At 41.2% G+C, this 23,756-nt stretch overlaps 1 protein-coding gene across 1 annotated transcript; it reads right to left on the bottom strand.

Annotated features, from left to right (window-relative positions):
* Positions 1 to 16,226: 16,226 nt before the first annotated feature.
* On the bottom strand, positions 16,227 to 19,795 carry LOC104238332 (extensin-2-like). The gene is made up of 3 exons (XM_070155599.1): positions 18,386 to 19,795; positions 16,662 to 18,055; positions 16,227 to 16,552 (listed from the first exon to the last, which is right to left on the bottom strand). The coding sequence occupies exons 1-2, from the start codon at positions 19,674 to 19,676 to the stop codon at positions 16,701 to 16,703; spliced, it is 2,646 nt and encodes an 881-aa protein (XP_070011700.1). The 5' UTR covers positions 19,677 to 19,795; the 3' UTR covers positions 16,227 to 16,552; positions 16,662 to 16,700.
* Positions 19,796 to 23,756: the final 3,961 nt, after the last annotated feature.

Below are 23,756 nucleotides of genomic sequence, written 5' to 3'. Positions count from 1 at the left end.
CCTAAGACAGCTTTTCGCACTCAGTACGGGCATTATGAGTTCTTGGTTATGTCATTCGGGTTGACAAATGCCCCATCAGCTTTTATGGATTAGATGAATCAGGTGTTCAGACCTTATTGGATTCGTTCGTGATAGTCTTCACTGATGATATTTTGATATACTCCCGCAGTCGAGAGGAGCACGAGCAGCATCTCAGAGTGGTTCTTCATACTTTGAAGGATAGTCAGTTGTATGCTAAATTTTCGAAGTGTGAGTTCTGGTTTAGTTCAGTTGTATTCCTGGGTCATGTTGTGTCAGCAGAGGGTATTCAGGTTGATCCGAAGAAGATTGAGGCAGTCAAGAACTGACCTAGACCAGCATCAGCTACAGAGATTCGGAGTTTCTTGGGATTAGCAGGCTACTATCGTTGGTTCGTGGAGGGGTTTTCATCTATCGCAACGCCAATGACCAGGTTGACCCAAAAGGGTGCCTAGTTCAGCTGGTCAGATGAGTATCAGGCGAGCTTTCAGAAGCTCAAGATAGCTCTGACTACGGCACCGGTGTTGGTTTTGCCCACAGGTTCAGGGCCTTATACAGTTTATTGTGATGCTTCTCGTATTGGGCTCGGTGCATTGTTGATGCAGGATGGTAAGGTCATTGTCTATGCTTCGCGGTAGTTGAAGATTCATGAGAAGAACTATCTAGTTCACGATTTAGAGTTGGCAGCCATAGTTCACGCATTGAAGATTTGGAGGCATTATTTGTTTGGCGTGGCATGTGAGGTGTTCACGGATCACAAGAGTCTTCAGTATTTGTTCAAGCAAAGGGAGTTGAATTTGAGGCAGAGGAGGTGGTTGGAGTTGTTTAAGGATTATGATATCACTCTCTTATATCACCCGGGAAAGGCCAATGTGGTGGCCGATGCCTTGAGTAAGAAGTCAGCCGGTATGGGCAGCCTTGCTTATATTTCGGTCGGTGAGAGGCCGCTTGCTTTGGATGTTCAGGCCTTGGCCAATCAGTTTGTGAGGTTGGATATTTCTGAGCCTAATCGTGTATTTGCCTGCACGGTCGCTCGTTCTTCTTTATTGGAGCGTATCCGTGATCGGCAATATGATGATCCCCATTTATGTGTCCTTAGAGATACGGTGCAGCGCGTAGGTGCCAAGCAGGTTACCTTAGATGATGATGGAGTTTTGAGATTGTAGGGCCGAGTTTGTGTGCCCAATGTGGATAGACTCCAAGAGTTGATTTTAGAAGAGGCCCATAGCTCCCGGTACTCTATACATCCGGGCACCGCAAAGATGTATCAGGATTTGCGGCAATATTATTAGTGGCGGAGAATGAAGAAGATATCGTAGCATTTTTGGCTCGTTGTTTGAATTGTCAGCAGGTCAAGTACGGGCATCAGAGGCCTAGTGAGTTATTTCAGAGGATTGAGCTTCCCGAGTGGAAGTGGGAGCGGATCACAATGGACTTCGTTATTGGACTCCCACAGACTCGGAAGAAGTTCGACGCAGTATGGGTCATTGTCGATAGGCTAACCAAGTCAGCGCATTTCATTCCTATGGCAGTCTCCTATTCATCCGAGAGGTTAGCTGAGATCTATATCCGGGAGATTGTTCGTCTTCATGGTGTGCCTGTATCTATCATTTCGGACAGAGGTACGCAGTTTACCTCACATTTCAGAAGAGCAGATCAATAAGAGTTGGGCACCCAGGTTGAGTTGAGTACAACATTTCATCCTTAGACGGACGGGCAGTCCGAGCGGACTATTCAGATTTTGGAGGACATGCTCAGAGCTTGTGTCATTGACTTTGGAGGCTCATGGGACTAGCTTTTGCCTTTAGTAGAGATTTCCTACAACAACAGCTACCAGTCGACTATCCAGATGGCTCCTTATGAGGCTTTATATGGTAGGCGGTGTCGATCTCCGGTTGGGTGATTTGAGCCGGGAGAGGCTCGATTGTTGGGTACAGATCTGGTTCAGGAAGCTTTGGACAAGGTCAGGATTATTCAGGATAGGCTTCGTACAGCTCAGTCCAGACAAAAGAGTTATGCAGACCGTAAGGTTCGAGATGTAGCTTTTTGGGTTGGAGAGCAGGTATTGCTCCGAGTGCCTCCTATGAAGGGCGTTGTAATGACCCGACCGGTAGTTTTGAACATTTGCACTTTGATCGCTAGTTCTCGGGCATGACTTGCCTTGTATGATGTATTATGACTGATGTAAATCGCTGATTTTGGTTTTCACGGAAAATCGGTATGAATTTGAAAGAACAGTCTCAATTGAAAGCTTTGAATTTGAAAGGTTTGACCAAGAGTTGACTTATTTATATATGAGCTCGGATCAAAATTTTTATGATTTGGTTAGCTTTGTTGGGTGATTTATGACTTAGGAGCGTGATCGGAATTGGTTTTGGAGGTTCAGTATAGAATTAGGCTTGAATTGGCGAAGTTAGTATTTTGGCGAATTCCGGTTGATAGGTAAAATTTCGATCCGAGGGTCGGAATGGAATTTCTGAGAGTTGTAATAGCTTTGTTATTTCATTCGTGATATGTGTACAAAATTTTAGGTCATTCGGACGTGGTTCGGTTGCATTTTTTATCGAAAGCGTGTTTTGGACGTTTTTAGAAAACTTAGGCTTGAATTCAATATAAATTGATGGATTTGGTGTTGTTTGAGGTGTTTTGATGATTGGAACAAGTTTGAATGAGGTTTTAGGATGTGTTGGTGCTTTTAGTTGAGGTCCCGGGGGCCTCGGGTAAGTTTCGGGGTGGTCATTTGGATCATTTTGAAGTTTGGAAATTTGCAGAAAAATCTGCTCAGCTGTTGCAGAGATTTATCTCTTCGCGTTCGCGAGTGGAGTCTCACATCGTGAAGAAGGATTGAGGAAGGCCAGGAGATTAGCCTTCGCGTTTGTGGAGGGCTGGACCGGTAGGCATCGCGTTCGCGTGAGACTGGGTCGCGTTCGCGTAGGTTGGCGAAGTGATGCACCGCGTTCGCGAGGGTGAGGACGCGTTTGCGATGAGTGGGCTGTGTAAGGCATCACGTTCGCGTTTTCCATGTTGCACTTGCAAATAGTAAAAGTTGGTCGACGCAATCTTGTGCTACGCGTTCGCGAGAGGTTGACCGTGTTCGCGAAGAAGGAAGGGTCAGACCTGGGCAGAATGTTTTAAGTCATTTCATCCGCGATTTTGGGGCTCATTTCCCCCATTGTTGATCATCTTGAGAGCTTGTTGAAGGAAATTGAAGAGGGATTCAAGGGGAATCACCTAGAGGTAAGATTTTTGAACTCAATACTCGATTATTATTGTGAAATCCACCTAGAAATTCATGGAACTAAGCCTAAAATTGAAGAGCTAGGGCTTGTGAAAATTGGACTTTTGATTTGGGATTTGAAGGATCATTTGCGGTCGGATTTGAGAACTTTTGATATGTATGAACTCATGGAAGGATAAGGAACCCGTTGATGTAAAAACTTTTAAGTTTCGAGAAGTGGGCCCTGGGCTCGGGTTTTGGTAATTTCGAGATTTGTGCCTATTATTGATTGTTTTCACTTGGGATTTGTTCACTTAGCATATTGTGATGTATTCGTTCTGATTTTGGATAGATTCGACGTGCGTGGAGGCCGATTTGAGGGGCAAAGGCGTCGCGAGCTAGAGATTTCGCCGGTTCGAGGTGAGTAATGATTGTAAATGATATCCTAAGGGTTTGAAACCCTGGATTGCACATCGTAGTGCTATATTGAGGTGAGACACACGCTGGATGACAGGCGTGGGGTCGTGCACTATTGAGGATTGTGGGTTGGTCCGTCCCGATTAATGATTTTTCCGCGTATTTGACTGAAACTTATTTGCGATCATTATGTTTTGGGCTGATTGCCATATTTGGGCTTCATGCCAGCTATTTGAACCCTTCGGGGACTGTTGTTGATATTTCCTCACTGTTTTGATTTTATACTTGAACTCAGTCATGTATTTTCCACTGTTTCCAAAACTCAACCAAGTTTATTTCGCTTTAACACTTGAAATGATATTTCTGATAATATTTTTGGGCGAAGCATCATGTTTTACTGCTTCCCGAGGGGCTTATGTGATTTTTGACTGAGTAAGGCCGAGGGCCTGTATTGTAAGGATACTCTTGGATTGGGCTGCACGCAGTAGCAGTGAGATACTGATTTGATTATGAGGCCGAGGGCCTGAGATATGTACGCCACGAGGTGGCTTGTTATTTATATGAGGTCGCGGGCCTAGATTTGATGCCACGAGATGGCTTGATATTGCGCTTGGGCCGTAAGGTGCCCCTCCCGGAGTCTGCACACCCCCAGTGAGCGTCGTCGACGAGATATATGGATCGGGCTGCACACCATAACGGTGCTGGTACTGTTCTGTGTGTTTACTTTATTTCATTTGTCTGCCATTATCTGTTGTTTGGGGCTACTTAATGTGATATCTATCTGATTGCCTGTCATTATCTGTTAATTGAGTGATGTGCCCGAGGGGCGGATTTCCGTACTTATATGCACTATTTGTTTTGCACTCATTTGCGTAACCGTTGAAAAAGTCATTTTTAAAAGGGGTTTAAACTGAGCTAAGATGTTTTTCCAAGGATTTTACAGTTTCACTGCTTGTACTCAAAGGGTTTTAGACTGCTCTATACAACATAATTGTTTGTTTTACGTGATTTCTTACTACTCAGTTATTATTTACCTTTATTACTCACTGAATTGGAGTACTGACTTTACTCCCTGCACCTCATGTGCAGATGCAGGTATTTGTTCACCCTGTAGCGGGTTTTGAGCTGGTCGGAGGCTAAGTTATCGGATTTTAGTGAGGTGTATGCCAGCGTTCGCAGCACCACATTTCTTTCTTTTGTTAATCAGTCCTATTTTATATGTTTCAAGCCTTGCAGTTGTATTTATACTCTAATAGATGCTCGTGACTTTTGACACCCCGATTTGGGCTGTGTTTGGGTTGTATTCCGCACTTAATAAAGAAAACTTTTGTTAGACTGTGGTTATTTAATTATGCTAAAGTTGTTTATTCATATTAACTATTCTGAAAAGGCGAAATGGGTTGGTTGGCTGAACTTGTCTTCACGAGAGGCGCCATCACAACCGGATCTGGGTCTGAGTCATGACAAGTTGGTATCAGAGCCAAGGTTACATAGGTCTCACGAGTCATGAGCAGGTTTTGTAGAGTCTCGCGGATCGGTACGGAAATGTCTATATTTATCCTCGAGAGGCTGCAGAACTTTTAGGAAAAACTTCACATTCTTGAATTCTTATCTTGCGTCATTGATCCAACTTGAAAAATAACTCTTGAAATTCCTTCCACGCGTTTGCATGCGCGCATGAGCGCTCAGTATCAAATATGCCTTGATGGCTTGTGATTCCTTGATCGAGGTGTGAGATGTGATCTCTGTGAGTTTGATGTTGGGCCAGTCTGGAGGACTTGAGGCCGGATCTTTGCCTATGGATTGAGCACCGAGGTGCTGATTGTGTGAGCAAGTATTTTGAATTTATATGTTCGGTATCGTCCCTATTAGTGGAAGTGATGGCTGGATAACTATGTGATAAGTATGTTAGTACTGCGAGATGTATCTATACAACTTGGAAGTGGCGAGGAAGGCCTGCTGGAAGATAGAAGAACTATTAAGTGTTGGAATCCCATCTTGATTCGAGGTATAGCCCCGAGTTATGGGCGTATGAAGGACCTTTTCATGTTTCCCCAGTTGAGGGTGAAGTAAAATTTATGTTGCGGTATGAGTTCAGACTCAGGAAGACTAAGTTACTGCGTACAGTTTACGATGGTAGAAGGTATACAGAAATGTTAATTGAAGGCAAAGCAGGTGGGTTACCTGCTGCGGAGAATTCTGGGGTTGTGTGACCCTTATGTGACTGTTAGAAGATCTCATGTGCAAGTGAAATGTAAGTGTTGAAATTTGAACGTTGGGTCGCTTAAGAGAGGGGGCTTAACTGTTGCGAGAATGAGTGCGAGATTTGCCGAAGATTTAAAGTACTAGATGATCTGTGTTTTTACAAGCTTACAAAAGGATTTGAGCTTAATCCCACTATGGTATTGTGGCATCAATAGAGTATAAGTGTTATGAGTTATCGAGTGTATTTTGATCTATGGCTCCGAGCCAAGTGAGGGAGTCTGTTGTGAGTAGTTGGCTGCACGGTTAGGCGCTATGTTGGTTCTAGTTTCAGGCATGCAGGCGAATCAGTTATGGCTTGTAGAAATTGAGACCGAGGATGACTCGAGTAGAGGGAAAAAATTTTGACAAAGGTTATATTATGCTTCATAGAGTAAAAAAAATCACGGGATGTCTTATGTTGTTATTGGTAAAGAATGCTCGGTGCATAGAGCAGGAAGTTGCTTGGATGTGTTGGGATGAGGATTTCATTCTGTGGTGTCAGAGTGCTAATGAGGCACGGGTGGTTCTGTCCGTTTGATCAGGCTAATTGCAGTTTGAAGAGAGTGAGTGACTCTCGAGAATGGTTCTAATGTGTTTGAGGTTCTACATGTAACAATTGGGTATCTTAAAGTTGTATATGGGGTTAGAAATAGTGTTTTCATTGGAAGAGATCAAGACTTGTGATATTTCTACATTGATTATAGGATTCTATGTATCAGTATCAGCAAAGCAAAGGTAACGGATTTTGATTCGCAGGAAGTTCCTCAGAGTAAAGTGTTCTAGAATGCGGTGTTTCTGGGAGTAATTGAGTGAGTATTCAGCGGCTTATAGGTCTTAGACAGTGTAGTCTTGTTTTTGGGTCTCGTGTGGTGAGCCTGGGTTGAGGAATTGTGGTGCTACAGCAAGAGAGAATATCAAGTTGAAAATGAATCAGAAGGAAATTTAGATAGATGGAATAGTTTGATAGTAGACCGAATCGGTATGGTAAGGAAATGATTAATTCCTTGCGTGTGTTTGAGGTAATGAGTTCTTTTAGGTATTTTGCGGCGATGCTCTTAGGTTTTGATAGATTGCTTAGCTTGATCGAGTTAGAAGGATTCAGTCCTGACGTGTTTGATTTGTGCAAAGGGAACTGAGAGAGTTCTTGATGGTTTTTACCACGGTTTGGAGATGTATATTTTCTATGGGCATGTGGAGCATGGGATGTATAGTGATTTTTCTTCTAGATTGGGACCAATGGAAAGTTCTTGACCAATTGAGTACGTAGATGTTTGTGGCTCGGAAGGAAGATGAAGTTCTCATGTTATCCTGAGATGGTATGGTATGTGCGGTAGGTTGTGGAGGATTGACAATTGTGTGTGGAAGGTTATGGTTCAGTTCTGAATGGAAAGTCATGAATTCTTAGGCAGCACGGGCAGTTTCAGATGATTAAGGAAGTGGTAGTGCTAATTGGGGTGATTTGATGAGGGTATATGTTTCAGAAAAGACAATGTGATTAAGTTGATGGTACTTTGGTAGTATTGCAGCACTTTCTTGTTAGATCGACTGGTTATATTCGAGATTGCTTAGTGGTACAGGGAAATTTTTGAGTATCTATCATGGAATGATTGGGTATTTGAGGCGTAGCATGTATTCGGACGGCAAATTTGGGATCGAATATGGTGATTCATGGGCCGTGTGGACTTGGAGACGGAAGTTTTCATATACAGGCTATGTTGTGGTTGTGGATCGTGTGTATCAGCACTGTTTAGTGACTATCGGGATTTGGAGGCTCGAGTGGATCTTTCTTTGTTGGTATGTTAGATGTTGGATGAGATGTTGGAGTTTAGACTAGTTGTCTTAGTGTTGGGTTATTCTGGACTATTACGCTATAGGCTATGCCGGAAATGCCACGGGTTGAGTGGCGAGGTGCGGTGGATTATGTTCTAGTAGAATGGTTTATATTTCAAAGACCCAGCGAACGGCTGGGAAGGATTGCCTTTCTTAATTGAGCCTTCGTGATGGATGTCAGTGTAGAGGATTCTACCACTGATTCAGTTCCGGTGTTGAGGGACTCTCTGGATGTGTTTCTTGTGGCTGGGCATGTCGCCGGGTAGGGTTGTTGATATTGGTATTGATTTGGTGCCGGGCACCGTATCGTATGGCTCCGACAGGAGTTATAGTAGTGGAAGGAGCAGCTTCAAGCTTCCTTGATAAGGAGTTCGTTGGCAGGCCAATGTGGATGCGTGTTCTAGCTGAGTCGGCTTAGTTGGCCCCAAACTGTATTGTTGAGGGATAGGTTGATTCGACCGTTATTGAGCTTACTAGTGACCTAGGAGATCTATGAGTTGCCTTTCTATGTTGTGAGACATTATGATTTGTTGGTTATGGGCACATATGGTATGGTTCTATTGGGATTCATAGTGGAAGTCGAGCGGGAAAAGTAATTGGGTGTTGCTCGGTGGATGGCGTATCGGTTACGTCCTATCGGGTCTGCGTGCTATATGTTCCTTGTTTCACCGTGGGTGTAGTGATTTGCTTTGGTTCCAGGCGTCAAATTGTGCATGGTTGTCAATTTCGAGCATAGTGACTTGAGGTGTTTCATGTGGAACAGTGTTTGGATAGGATCGCGCATTTTGCAGCGAAGCTATGTGGAGATATGACTTGGCGAGTTAGATTCGGGTGTTCAATTTCTACGATGTGAGACGGGTCCTCAGTCTTGCGTTGTGGTGGTACGCGTGAGCTTGAGGTACAACTCTTTCATTGAGTCATTTTCATGATTTGAGTATGTTAGGACCGTTGCTTATTGGTGCGCGTATTATGCCAGTTGCGGCTTAGGCCTCTATTAATGCGTCATGTCTCCAGAGTGGTGTGTTAGATTAGAGGAGATCGTTGGGATCATTAACGAATACGAACGGATTTGATTTCAACATGTTGGAAGGATAAGATCGAGGTTCGTCTTGGAAATTTGCTATGGTATTTGTTAGGGGAGAAGTAACTTCATGAATGGTTGACCTGAGAAATGGTCGTGGTTTAGTCGTAGTTCATTTATCATTGGCAGCATATGAAAGTGATGGAAAGAGACTTTAGTTGATAAGAGGTTTTCTACCAGTATTCGGTTGTTGTGGGCAGCTGTTGTGAATAGAAATTATCGCTACGAGTGTTTGAGTTATGTGGTATATCATGGGATTGCTCCCGAGGTTGCAGGCATGGGTTATTACAGCTGGTTTGGGTCTATTTAGAGTATAGGTGTGAGGTTTTGATAGTATTGATGGTTTTGGAAATGGAAATGTGGTTCTATGGCTTATAGGCCAGACTGGATTGTGTAATTTCAGTTGCAATGTGCTATCGGACCTATATGAGATAGGGTGACATGGTATCACCCCCGGGTATATGCATGGTAAAGTTATTCAGCTACGGGTTGGCTTTTAGAATAACTCCGGGTACGTTCGAGGACGAACGCGTGTTTAAGTGGAGGAGGATGTAACAACCCGACCTGTCGTTTTGAGCTTTTGCACTTTGATCGCTAGTTCTCGGGCATGACTTTCCCCATATGATGTATTATGACTGATGTAAATCGTTGATTTTGGTTTTCACGGAAATCGGTATGAATTTGAAAGAACACTCTCAGTTGAAAGTTTTGAATTTGAAAGGTTTGACCAAGAGTTGACTTATTTGTACATGAGCTCGGATCGGAATATTTATGATTTGGTTAGCTTTGTTGGGTGATTTATGACTTAGGAGCGCGATCGGAATTGGTTTTGGAGGTCCGGTGTAGAATTAGGCTTGAATTGGCGAAGTTAGTGTTTTGGCAAATTCCGGTTGATAGGTGAGATTTCGATCTGAGGGTCGGAATGGAATTTTCGAGAGTTTCAGTAGCTTCGTTATGTCATTCGTGATGTGTGTGCAAAATTTCAGGTCATTCGGACGTGGTTTGGTTGTGTTTTTTATCGAAGGCATATTTCGGAAGTTTTAGAAAACTTAGACGTGAACTCAATGTGAATTGATGGATTTGGTGTTGTTTGAGGTGTTTTGATGATTGGAACAAGTTTGAATGAGGTTTTAGGATGTGTTGGTGCTTTTGGTTGAGGTCCCGGGGGCCTCGGGTAAGTTTCGGGTGGTCATTCGGATCATTTTGAAGTTTGGAAATTTGCAGAAAAATCTGCTCAGCTGTTGCAGAGATTTATCTCTTCGCGTTCGCGAGTGGAGTCTCACGTTCGTGAAGAAGGATTGAGGAAGGCCAGGAGATTAGCCTTCGCATTCACGGAGGGCTAGACCGGTAGGCATCGCGTTTGCATGAGACTGGGTCGCGTTCTCATAGGTTGGCGAAGTGATGCACCGCGTTCGCGAGGTTGAGGACGTGTTCACGATGAGTGGGCTGTGTAAGGCATCACGTTCATGTCTTCCATGTCACGTTCACGAAGAGTAAAAGTTGGTCGACGCAATCTTGTGCTACGCGTTCGCGAGAGGTTGACCGCGTTCGCGAAGAAGGAAGGGTCAGACCTGGGCAGAATGTTTTAAGTAATTTCATCCGCGAGTTTGGGGCTTATTTCCCCCATTGTTGATCATCTTGAGAGCTTGTTGAAGGAAATTGAAGAAGGATTCAAGGGGAATCACCTAGAGGTGAGATTTTTGAACTCAATACTCGATTATTATTGTGAAATCCACCTAGAAATTCATGGAACTAAGCCTAAAATTGAAGAGATAGGGCTTGAGAAAATTGGAATTTTGATTTGGGATTTGAAGGACCATTTGAGGTCAGATTTGAGAACTTTTGATATGTATGAACTCGTGGAAGGATAAGGAACCCGTTGATGTAAAAATTTCTGAGTTTCGAGAATTGGGCCTGGGGGCTCGGGTTTTGGAAATTTCGGGATTTGTGCCCGTTATTGATTGTTTTCTCTTGGGCTTTGTTACCTTAGCATATTGTGATGTATTCGTTCTAATTCTGGATAGATTCGAAGTACGTGGAGGCCGATTTGAGAGGAAAAGGCGTCGCGAGCTAGAGATTTTGCCGGTTCGAGTTGAGTAATGATTGTCAATGATATCTTGAGGGTTTAAAACCCCGAATTGCACATCGCAGTGCTATATTGAGGTGAGACACACACTGGATAACGGGCGTGGGGTCGTGCACTATTGGGGATTGTGGCTTGGTCCGTCCTGATTGATGATTTTACCGTGTATTTGACTGAAACTTATTTGCGATCATTATGTTTTGGGCTTATTGCCATATTTGGGCTTCGTTCCAGCTATTTGAAACCTTCGGGGACTGTTATTGATATTTCCTCACTGTTTTGATTTTATACTTGAACTCAGTCATGTATTTTCCACTATTTTCAAAACTCAACCAAGTTTATTTCGCTTTGACACTTGAAATGATATTTCCAATAAATTTTTGGGCTGGGCATCATGTTTTACTGCTGCCCGAGGGGCTTATGTGATTTTTGACTGAGTAAGGCCGAGGGCCTGTATTGTGAGGATACTTTTGGATCGGGCTGCACGTCGCAGCACTGAGATACTGATTTGATTATGAGGCCGAGGGCCTGAGATATGTACGCCACGAGGTGGCTTGTGATTTATATGAGGTCGTGGGCCTAGATTTGATGTCGTGGGCTGCACGTCACAGTTTCACTGCTTGTACTTAAAAGGTTTTAGACTACTCTATACAGCATGTGGTTTATTTACGTGATTTCTTACTGCTCAGTTATTATTTACCTTTATTACTCACTGAGTTGGAGTACTCACTTTACTTCCTGCACCTCGTGTGCAGGTGCAGGTATTTGTTCACCCGGTAGCGGGTTTTGAGCTGGTCGGAGGCTAAGTTATCAGAGTTTAGTGAGGTGACTGCCAGCGTTCGCAGCACCGCATTTCTTCTTTTTGTTTATCAGTCCTATTTTATATGTTTCAGGCCTTGCAGTTGTATTTATACTCTAATAGATGCTCGTGACTTGTGACACCCTGATTTGGGCTGTGTTTGGGTTGTATTCTGCACTTAATACAGAAAACTTTTGTTAGACTGTGGTTATTTAATTATGCTAAAACTGTTTATTCATATTAACTAATCTGAAAAGGCAAAATGGGTTGGTTAGCTAGCCTTGTCTTCACGAGAGGCGCCATCACAACCGGATCGGGGTTCGGGGTCGTGACAGGCGTGATGAGATTTGGGAAGAAGGGCAAGCTTAGCCCAAGGTTCATTGGCCCATTTGAGATTCTTGATAAAGTAGGAGAGGTGGCTTATAGACTTGCATTGCCGCCGACCTTATCAGCCGTGCACCCAGTGTTTCATGTGTCCATGCTTCGGAAGTATCACGGCGATCCATCCCACGTGTCAGATTTCAGCATTGTCCAATTGGATAAGGACTTGTCATATGAGGAAGAGCCGGTAGCTATTCTAGACCGGCAGGTTCGTCAGTTGAGGTCGAAGAGTTTTCCTTCTGTTCGTGTTCAGTGGAGAGGTCAGCCTCCTGAGGCATCGACCTAGGAGTCCGAGTCCGGTATGCGGAGCCGTTATCCCCATCTTTTCCCCGACTCAGGTACTTCCTACTTCTGTCTGTTAGAGGACGAACGGTTGTTTTAGAGGTCATCACTTGTTTTAAAATGAAACTCCGTGTTCTGAGGCCTTGAAAACCTTATTTAAAGTTACCTCGATTTGCGTGCGTAGTCCGGGCGCGTAGCTGGAAAGCTTAAATATGAAATTCTGTGAAAAATGATAAAATTTGATTATAAAATGAGTTAATTTGACTTCGGTCAACGTTTTGGGTAAACGGACCCGGAACCGTGATTTGACGGTCCCGGAGGATCCATAGGAAAATATGGGACTTGGCATATTCCCGGAATCGAATTCCGAGGTCCCAAGCCCGAGAAATGAATTTTTTTAAAAAAGAAATTGTTTTCTTGTGGCCGGGCATGTCGTCGGGCAAGGTTGTAACGAGTTTGGTTATAGCTGCGTAGTTAGATGTTGGAACAAGTTTAGTTATGGCTGCTTCTCCCTTGCCGGGACGTATATACTTGTATTGTTGAGTTCCCTTGCCGGGATAGTGTAGTCTATTGTTGATCCCTTGCCGGGATGGGTAACTATGAATATTGTTGACTGTATATTTAGAATAGGTTGCACGCCGCGACATATATTCCATTGGATCGGGTTGCACGCCGCAATAGATATTAAATTAGAACGGGTTGCACGCCGAAACATATATTATATTGGATCGGGTTGCACGGCGCAACAGATATTAAATTGGAACGGGTTGCATGCCACAACAGTTATATATGTGGATCGGGTTGCACGCCGCAACAATGTTAAATGATAAAGGATCGGGTTGCGCGCTACAACAGTATTGTCAATGTATTGATTGTAGACATCGAGTGTTCTTTCATACTTTATTAAGTTCCTGATAGAATTGATATGTTTCCCTGAAGCATGTTTCCCCTCCCTCTTAAACTGTTATTACATGTTTATATTTCCGTTGTATATTATATAACTGCACAGGTTTATCTGGAGTCTGGTCCTAGCCTCGTCACTACCTCGCCGGGGTTAGGCCAGATACTTACCAACACATGAGGTCGGTTGTGCTGATACTACACTCTGCACTTTGTGCAGATACGGAGTAGCCTTTGGTCAGCAGCAGTAGCTCGGTAGCTAGCCTTCAGTCCACCGAGACACCGAGGTAGCCTTGTAGGCGTTCGCAGGCCCGACGTCTCCTCTATCTTATTTTATATTCTGTTATCTCAAGTATTCGAGACAAAAGTGCTATATTTCTTTCAAACAGTTGTATTTAGTACTCTTAGTAGTCCGTGGATGTTGTGACACCAGGTTCTAGTTAGAGGCACGTGATGGTCTTTGAAACATTTTCGTTTTCTATATATTTAAGATGTCCGCTAAATTTCATATTCTGTTGTTATTTAACTATTTATTTCCTTGTTAATATAATTGGTAAGAAGCTTTAAAATAAAGGATTTAATGATTTCTAAGCTCATGGCTTGCCTAGCTTCTACGAGTAGGCGCCATCACGACTCCCGAGGATGGGAAATCCGGGTCGTGACACTGAACAACAAAGAAAGTTAAAAGGGTTCACATTAAGGAAGTAGTCCTTCTGTTTCACATTAATTTTTTGCAGACGACTCATTTATTTTTTGTAGAGATGGTATGAATAGTGTTGCTATGATTAATAAAATTTTGGACATATATGCAAGATGCTCAGGACAAATAATTAATTTTGAGAAATCTACAAATTTTTTTTGTAAGAATACTATGGAGGAGGAAAAGTTATAATATGCTCTTCATTGAATAATATACGAATGTGTGAAAGGGTGACATATTTAGGATTGCCTGCTATTGTAGGAAGATCTAAAAAAGAAATGTTGGCTTTCATAAAGGATAGAATTTTATCTAAAATAAAGGGTTGGAAAGAAAAGTTTCTAAGTCAAGCAGGAAAAGGAAGTTTTATTAAAGTCTGTTTTAGCTGTTATTTCCTCATATGTTATGTCTTATTTTCAAATACCTGATGGGCTCTGTAAGGAAATCACTAGTTTATTTTCAAACTTTTGGTGGCGTACAAATGATGATAAGAGAAAGATGCATTTTGCAAAGTGGAAAAAACTATGTGAACCAAAATTTAAAGGGGGGTTACGCTTTCGGAATTTAAAGGCTTTTAATATGGCTCTTTTAGCCAAACTAGCATGGAGAATTCTGAATGAAACAGATTTGTTAGTTTCTCAAGTTCTTAAAGGTAAATATTTTCCTAAGGAATCTTTCTTACAGGCACCGACAAATAGATCTACATCTTGGGTATGGAAATGTATCTTATGGGGGCGAGATCTATTAAGTAGAGGTGTTAGATGGAATGTCTCAAATGGTAAATCTGTAAGAGTATGGAGTGATCCGTGGATGCCACGAGATATCTCATTTACCCTTTAAGTATGATGAGTGGTACTGCGACAAATATGAAAGTATCAGAACTGATTGATGACAGTACTAACACATGGAATATGCAGATTTTGAATACTTTATTTAGCGAAGATGATGTCAAATCTGTTTTAACTATTCCAATTTCTTCCGTGGGGGACAATGTTGGCATTTTACTAATTCAGGTAAATACGAAGTGAAGTCTGGGTACTATTTGGCGAAATTGCTCCTCACAAATGATAGAAGTTTGACTAATCGTGCGGAAAGTAGTTCTCATGTGTTCCCAAAATTCTTTTGGAACCATTTATGGTCTTTAAATATTAAGAACAAGCTCAAACATTTCTTAAGAAAGTGTGTCTTAAATACATTGTCTGTTAAAAATATTATTAAAAAAAATTCACTATATGGATGACGTTTGTCCTATTTGTGGGATGGAACCTGAAACTTTAAAGCACATATTCTTCAAATGTCCTAGATCAATTAATATGTGAAAAATGAGTCCGATTCGTTGGCCAGATTTGCATCTGATCTCTGATTTTTCTACATGGTGGTATAAATTAGTGTTAGACACTAAAATATTCTCAAAAATTAATACCTTATTGCAACTGGTGGTGTCTATTTTATGGATGATTTGGAAGGCTAGGAATAATTATATTTTTAATTCGGTGATATGGAGTGAAAATGATATTTTATCTAAATTATTATTTTATTTTAGTGAATTTATAGTTGAAAAGGAACATGTTAACACTATGAGAGATGCTTCTACTAACCCATCATTACTAACTCTTTCTTCAGAAAAAGTGTTGCTTTATGTAGATGCAGGTCTGGATTTAAAGACTCGTAAAGCGAGTATTGGAATGGTAGCCTTAAAGGCTAATGGTAATGTGCCTTATGTCTATGGTAGTCCAATTCATTTTGTTGGAAAAGCCATAATAGCTGAAGCGTTGGCAATAAGAAAAGCAATTCAACTGGCGGTGAAGTATGAATGAAAAAATATACATATCTTGTCTGATTCCTTAACAATGGTTCAAATGCTTAATGGAAGCAGAGGTCCTTCATGGGAGGTTAATACTGTTTGCGAAGATATTTGGGCAATTCAGCAACATCTGAGTGATGTATCTTTTAAGTATCTAAGTAGAGGTTTCAATACTTGTAGTCATAAGTTAGCTGAATTTTCTTTCTCACTATTTAGTGAAGTCTCTTGGTTTGATAACTTTCCTGTTTGGATTATCAATGAGGCTTCATCTGGTTTTGTGCCATTGACTGTTAGGTTTGATTAATGCATGCTTTGTTTTCCCGGAAAAAAAAATTATTTTACCTTAAAACTATAATAGATCTTAAAATAATTATTGGTATTCTCATTTCAAATTTTTTATATATAAGGATGAGACGTATTGATTTGTCTACCGAGTGGAAAAAAGCAAAAAGATAAAGACAAAACAGTGAATATAGCGAAATTGATCTTCTTATTGATTTGTGCACAAGTACACCAAGGTAGTGCAAGAAAACAACTTGCAATAACTAATAAGAAATAAATAAAACGAGGGCATCCTCAATACAACAATAAATTACTAAAAAACAAACTCTATTTATGAAGAATCAAAGTTATTTTAGCCTTGTCCACGTGAATGCACTAGAGAACAATGTGCAATAAGAATCAATCCTTCAATTGAAAGGTTGAATATCTTATTCCATAAATTAGTTGCTTTGTATCATTTGACGTTTGAATCTTTTCCTCAAGAAGCTAGCTTTTATTTAGTGCTTCAAACTAAAATCTGAAAAGAAACAATGAAATAGAAGATCAGAACTTAATTCAAAGAAAAGAAAAATAAAAAGTTGATTTCATATGGCAAAAAAGAATACACAATTCAAACAGCAACTCACTTGATTGATTGTGGAGAATGGCTGAGCTCTTAGAAATACTTAGTAGTGGATTGGAGGTGGCGGAGAAGCATAAATGTATACTGGTGGAGGTGGTGATTTCACGGGTGGAGGAGGTGAGCTGTAGTAATAGGGAGGAGGAGGAGACTTCACTGGTGGAGGTGAAGAGAGGTAATAGTATGGAGGTGGAGGAGAAGGCGACGGTGGAGGAGGAGACTTGTAGTAATAGGGTGGTGGCGGTGATGGAGATGGTGGTGGTGGAGACTTGTAGTAATATGGAGGTGGAGGTGATGGCGATGGAGGTGGTGGTGATTTATAGTAATAGGGTGGTGGAGGAGATGGTGATGGTGGTGGAGGAGACTTGTAGTAATAGGGCGGGGGTGGTGAAGGAGCCGGTGGAGGAGGAGACTTATAGTAATAGGGCGGGGGTGGTGATGGAGATGGTGGAGGAGGAGACTTGTAATAATAGGGCGGGGGTGGTGATGGGGATTGTGGGGGTGGTGACTTATAGTAGTATGATGGTGGAGATGATGATGATGGGGGTGGTGGCGACTTGTAGTAATATGGAAGAGGAGGAGAAGGCGATGGTGGTGGAGGAGATTTGTAATAGTAAGGAGGTGGAGGTGATGGTGACGGGGGTGGTGGTGATTTATAATAGTATACAGGTGCAGGATTTGGTGATGGTGGAGGTGGAGACTTGTAATAATAGGGCGGGGGTGGTGATGGGGATGGCGGTGGTGGTGACTTATAGTAGTATGGTGGTGGAGGTGATGGTGATGGGGGTGGTGGCGACTTGTAGTAATATGGAGGAGGAGGAGGAGAAGGTGATGGTGGTGGAGGAGATTTATAATAGTAAGGAGGTGGAGGTGATGGTAATGGAGGTGGTGGTGATTTATAATAGTATACAGGAGCAGGTTTTGGTGATGGTGGAGGTGGAGACTTGTAGTAATAAGGAGATGGTGAAGACTTAGTTGGTGGCGGTGGAGATTTGTAAACATATGTCGGGGTTGTTGGAGGTGGTGACTTGTAAATATAAATCGGCGATGGAGGTGGAGGAGATTTGTAGTAGTATGGAGCAGGCGTAGGCAGAGGTTTTGTGCATTTTGCATAAGGTGTCTTAGAGCCATAAGCAAATGGTTTTGCATATAGTACGACTTCATAATTGTTCTTTGACTTCACTTTTAGGTTAGCACCCTTTACTCCCCAGTGAAGGTTTGTAGGAATGTCACAATTAGAATCCTTTGGAGCATTGTGTAGTTTAGCCTTGCAAGCCTTTGCTCCATATTTGGCATATTCAAATCCTTTAACAGTAATGCTGAATTTGCCGTTGATCCTTGTGGTACCATAACTCACAATTTTCTTGTCACCAGCCTTACAAGTCACCTTAATAGCAGCACCTAATTCATGTGAAAAAAGAATTAATATATTACTTAACACTAAAGTTATTGAGCTGCTAACATATGTCATTTTCAATATTTTACTCCATAGTTACAAAAATATTTATAGTTACTACGTTGTAAATATTTTTGATATTTTAAAATCTTATTTTTCAAAAAGGAAAATCTAGTGATTGTGATGCGCGCAAATTTTTTACTAGCACATTTTTGGGTATTTTGGTAAGAGCTTAACGAATAAAGCAACAAAAAGGAAAATATATAGTTAAATCAATTTTTGGTGATAAATTAAAGTTAATAAAAATAGTGGATGTGTAATAAAAAATATTGTACCTTTCAGGTGTTTCTTGCCATGAGACTTCTCTGGATATTTTGAATCATAGCATCTAAAACAGTAGACCTTTCCGACAACCTTGACCACCAAATGATGATATGGAGGATAGTACTGAGTAGGTGGTGGTGGTGAAGCGTAATAGTACGGTGGGGGAGAAGACTTCTTTGGAGGTGGTGGGGAGGTGTAGTAGTATGGAGTTGGAGGTGACTTTACTGGTGGTGGTGGGGAAGAGTAGTGATATGGTGGCGGTGGTGATTTCTTTGGTGGTGGTGGAGAAGAGTAATAATATGGTGGAGGAGGTGATTTCTTGGGAGGCGGTGGTGAGGAATAGTAATATTGTGGAGGAGGAGACTTAACTGGTGGAGGTGGGGAACTATAGTGATATGGGGGAGGAGGTGATTTCTTTGGCGGTGGTGGTGAGGAATAGTAATACGATGGAGGAGGAGACTTAACTGGTGGTGGTGGGGAAGTATAGTGATATGGTGGCGGGGGTGATTTCTTTGGTGGTGGCGGTGAGGAATAATAATATGGTGGAGGAGGAGACTTTAGTGGTGGTGGTGGAGAACTGTAGTAGTATGGGGGAGGAGGTGACTTAGCAGGTGGTGGTGGGGACTTATAATAGTATGGTGGTGGTGGTGATGGTGACGGAGGAGGCGGAGACTTGTAATAATAAGGTGGCGGAGGTGAAGGTGAAGGAGGTGGTGGAGATTTATAGTAGTATGGTGGAGGAGGTGAAGGAGAAGGTGGCGGTGGAGACTTATAATAGTAAGGTGGAGGTGGTGATAGCGAGGGTGGTGGCGGAGATTTATAATAATATGGTGGTGGAGGTGATGGTGAAGGTGGAGGTGGCGACTTATAATAATATGGAGGTGGTGGTGAAGGTGATGATGGAGGAGGAGATTTGTACACATACGGGGGCGGGGGAGATGGCGAAGGAGGAGGTGGTGATTTATACACATAAGGTGGTGGGGGTGAAGATGATGGGGGTGGAGGAGACTTATACACATATGGTGGAGGTGGTGATGGAGAAGGAGGTGGAGGTGATTTATAAACATATGGTAGTGGGGGAGAAGGTGATGGGGGAGGTGGAGATTTATACACATAAGGTGGTGGCGGAGAAGGAGAAGGAGGTGGTGGTGACTTGTACTCGTATGTTGGAGGTGGTGGAGAAGAATATATATAAGGATCTGCTGACACTACATTAGCAACTGCCAATATGGCCAACGCCAGTAAGATTTGTGGCAAATAGCGATGACCCTTGGCAGGGCCGCCACCGTGAAACCGACTCATTTCGCCGGCAAATTCCTGCCCTAGCCTTCCAAATATGGCTAGTGAAATCTCCAAAAACTTTGAAGGAGTAGAAGAAGAAAGGAAACAGTGTTGAAAGATGATGCCTTTAATGGATCAATGGCGAATGTATTTATAGTAACGTTCCTAGGGAAGCAATTGCTTCTAAAGAGCTGTTTAAAGGACCAAATCAATTGGTCTGATTGATAATCAAAGACTAAAATTTATAACAACTCTTAACAGCTGGATCTACAAATTATCATCTTATTTATTAAAGTCCATTTCTTCATCACTTTGAATATTTCCATAGTATCTTTTTAACAAGTAGTTGTTACCTGCTACACAGAAAATGGAGTAAAGCAAAGTGATTGTTATTTTTTAATATTTCCACTCTCTTGCCAGTATTAGTTTTCATGAACACTTAGATAGTTTTGTTTGTTTCCTCGTTATTTCTATATACATCCCTAACTAGTAAAGTTCTGTGGTTGACTTTCGATTTACGGCGACGACGACAACAACAACAACAAACCCACAGTATAATTTCAGAAGTGGAATTTGGGGTCGATGTGTATAAAGACCTTACCCCTACCTTGGATAAAGATAGAGAGGCTATTCCGAATAGACCCTCGGAATAGTCTCGGCTCAAGGAAAGATGAAAAACCGAATCGAAAGAAATAGCAAATAGTTATAGAAATTTACGAATAGGAAAATACAAGACTAACACTGCTATTACTAGCACGAATAAGGAAAACACTCGACTACCTAGCCTTCTATCCTAATATTCTCGACCTTCATGCCTTCCTAATTGATTTGAAGAAGGAAAATTAAACAATGCATGTTTTCTTCTAATATTAAGAACTTTTTCTTCTTCTTCAATTTCATCAAGCTAGTAAAAAAACAGAATTAACTACGAAAGCTCGTTTATTGATAATTTATCGTTAAGTAATATTAACGACGGATTTTACTGTTTAACTAGAGAATTTGTCTGTCGCTAATTCTTATTTTTTAGTAGTACTTTTCTTTTGCAAACTACATGGAATTTTTGTTTTCGGATCAGAGGTGATGGCTAAAGAAATTACTTGTTGCCAACTGGAAATGAACATTTTATTTAATATTAATATTGGGCCAAAATTCCCATCTTAAATAAGAGAATGATTGTTTGTGAGAGACTAGATGAGTTTTTAAAGCCCTATTTTAAGGTAACTACGTGATGGAGTTGCTAAACTAAGAGGACAAATACCTCATTACCTTGTGCTACACTATATTTGGTTGATTAATTGTCTACTTCATTGATCCTAGCCATTCTTCATGGAGAATATATGTTTAAAAAAAATACAAAAGCTTTTGTTCCTTTTTAAACCTCGAATAAGAGTCAAATTAAGGGGTCGCTTGGTAGGGTGTATAAGAATAGTGCGGAATAAGGTGTATTAGGGGTGGCAAAATGGTTAAAAAAACAGTTAATCATCCATATTATCCACTAAAAATGGGTTGGATAATGAACTATTTAAAAACGGGTCAAATATGGATAAGAACCATATTATCCATTTAGAAAATGGATAACCAATGGGTAACCACTGGATAACTAATGGGCCTAACTTTTATATTTGTAAAGCCTCAAATTGGGGATTTCTCAAGTTAGGGAGACTAAGAATTCTCCCAAAAGTGATCATATGCAAGAAGTCATGGATAATATGGTTATCCATATTATCCGCCGGTTAACCCGTTTTTTATCCGTATTAAATATGAGTCGGGTTGGATAATTGATCCGTTTTTTCATTACCCGTCTTCGACCCGAACCATATCCAACCCGACCCGCCCGTTTGCCACTCCTATGTATTAGTAATGCATGGATTAGTAACACATGGGTTAGTAATGCAAGCATTAGTTATGCAAATATTATTTTTTATCTACTGTTTGGTGTGGTGTATTAAAATTATAATGCATTGCATAATTTTTAAGAAAAATAGTTGCTTACAAAAATGCCCTCCATATTCTCTAGCTTTAAGGGACTTTAAGGATAATTTTGTCTTTAATTATGCTAATGCATGCATTAAAGCATTGGTATTACTAATGTCATGGTTTTCTATGCATTACTTATGCATAGGATAATGCCAAGTATGATGTATAACTAATACAAGTTGAAAAAATGTACCACACAAGGTATTAGTAATGCATAGAGCTAATGCAAGTATTAGTTATACACAAGTTGAAAAAATATATCAAACAAGGTATTAGTATTGCATAGAGCTAATGTTTGCATTATTTTTTCTAATATCTCCTACCAAACAACCCTTAAGTAAATTGGAATTGTGGGAGCACTATGTTAAATTGTGGATGAGAACGGTGTTCATCCATGGGAATACTTAGAGAGAAACTTGGAGAAGAGAAGAGAGAAATGGATTTTGAGAAATGATAATGTTACATTGCTTCAGCTATAGTAGGTGTACATATATACAAGTTAACTACCCAACTAATGACAACTAATTGACAACTAATAACCACCTAACTAACTAACTAATAATCTGCCTATTAAATAAGCCACGTGCACAATTACAATTCCATCTGCATTGATAATACTCCCCCTCAAGCTGGAGGGTGCAATATGTTGAGCATACCCAGCTTGCCTAACAAATGCAAGTGTTGTTGTTGTCCTAAGCCCTTAGTCAACAAATCAGCTAGTTGATCCCTGGTAGGCACATAGAATGTTTGTACCATTCCCCCTTTAATCTTGTCTCGAATAAAGTGGCAATCCATCTCGATATGTTTTGTCCTTTCGTGAAAAATGGGATTAGAAGTTATTTGCATAACAGTTTTGCTATCACTTATCATAGCTACAGGTTGAAGGATTTGAACTTCCAACTCCTGAAACAATCCAAGCAGCCAAGTGACTTCTGCAACACTTGAGGCCATGCTTCTATACTCTGCTTCAGCCGAACTCCTAGACACAGTGTATTGTTTCTTGGACTTCCAGGAGATCAAGAAGCTTCCAAACTTGATAACATAACCTGTTACACATCTTCTGGTGTTTGGGCAAGCAGCCCAATCTGAGTCACACCAGCATGTTAGAGTATTATTAGGTTCTGCCTTAAGCCATACTCCTTGTCCTAGTGAACATTTCAGGTATCTTACAACTCTGGTATCATCCTCCCAGTGTGACTTCTTAGGTCTTTGCATAAACTGACTCAAGGTTTGAACTGCATAACTGATGTCAGGCCTAGTGATAGTCACATACATTAGCTTCCCAACAAGCCTTTGGTAGAGACTTGCATCCTCTAAAAGTGTATCATCTGTAGCTCATGTGGCAGTATCAAACTCTACTATGATGAGTTATAGGTTTGACTGAAGAGGTATATTGACTAGTTTGGCTCCACTTAACCCCAGCGCAGAGATTAACTCCAGCACATATTTCCTCTCATTTAGCATTATGCCAGATTTACATCTAAGCACTTTAGATCCCCTAAGTCCTTCATCTTGAACTGATGACGCAAGACTTGTTTGGCTTCAGTGGTTAGCTGTATATTACTGCCAGTGATCAGCAAGTCATCAACATAGACAAGGATAATCACTATGTCTTCCTGTTTCTTCAAGGTGAATAGAGAGTAATCATGAGTGCTTTGAACAAAACCTGCACTCAATAGAGCATCTGTGAGCTTGATATTCCATTGCCTAGAGGCCTATTTGAGTCCATATAGGGACTTTCTCAACTTGCACACTTTCTTCTCCCCCTGATTTCTGAATCCCTCGGGCATTTTCATGTAGACTTCTTCACAAATGTCATCTTGTAAGAAGGCATTGTAAATATCCATTTGACATAAGTTTCATCCTTGCTATCACTGATCTTACAGTGACCATCTTCACAACAAGTGAAAATGTATCATGATAATCCAAACCTTTTTGTTAGCTATACCTTTTGGCTACTAGCCTTGCCTTGAACCTTTCAACTTTACCATTAGCATGATACTTTATTTTATATACCCACTTAGATCCCACTACATGTTTCCTTTGAGGTAGTAGTACTACTTCCCAAGTATGGATATCCTCTAGAGCTTTGATCTCTTGCTTCATGGCCTCTATCCATCTTTC

This window comes from Nicotiana sylvestris, chromosome 8 (genome assembly GCF_000393655.2).
Source record: "Nicotiana sylvestris chromosome 8, ASM39365v2, whole genome shotgun sequence".
Lineage (NCBI taxonomy): Eukaryota > Viridiplantae > Streptophyta > Magnoliopsida > Solanales > Solanaceae > Nicotiana > Nicotiana sylvestris.
Note: the sequence above shows the minus strand (reverse complement) of the source record. Positions and strands in the feature narration are given on the sequence as shown.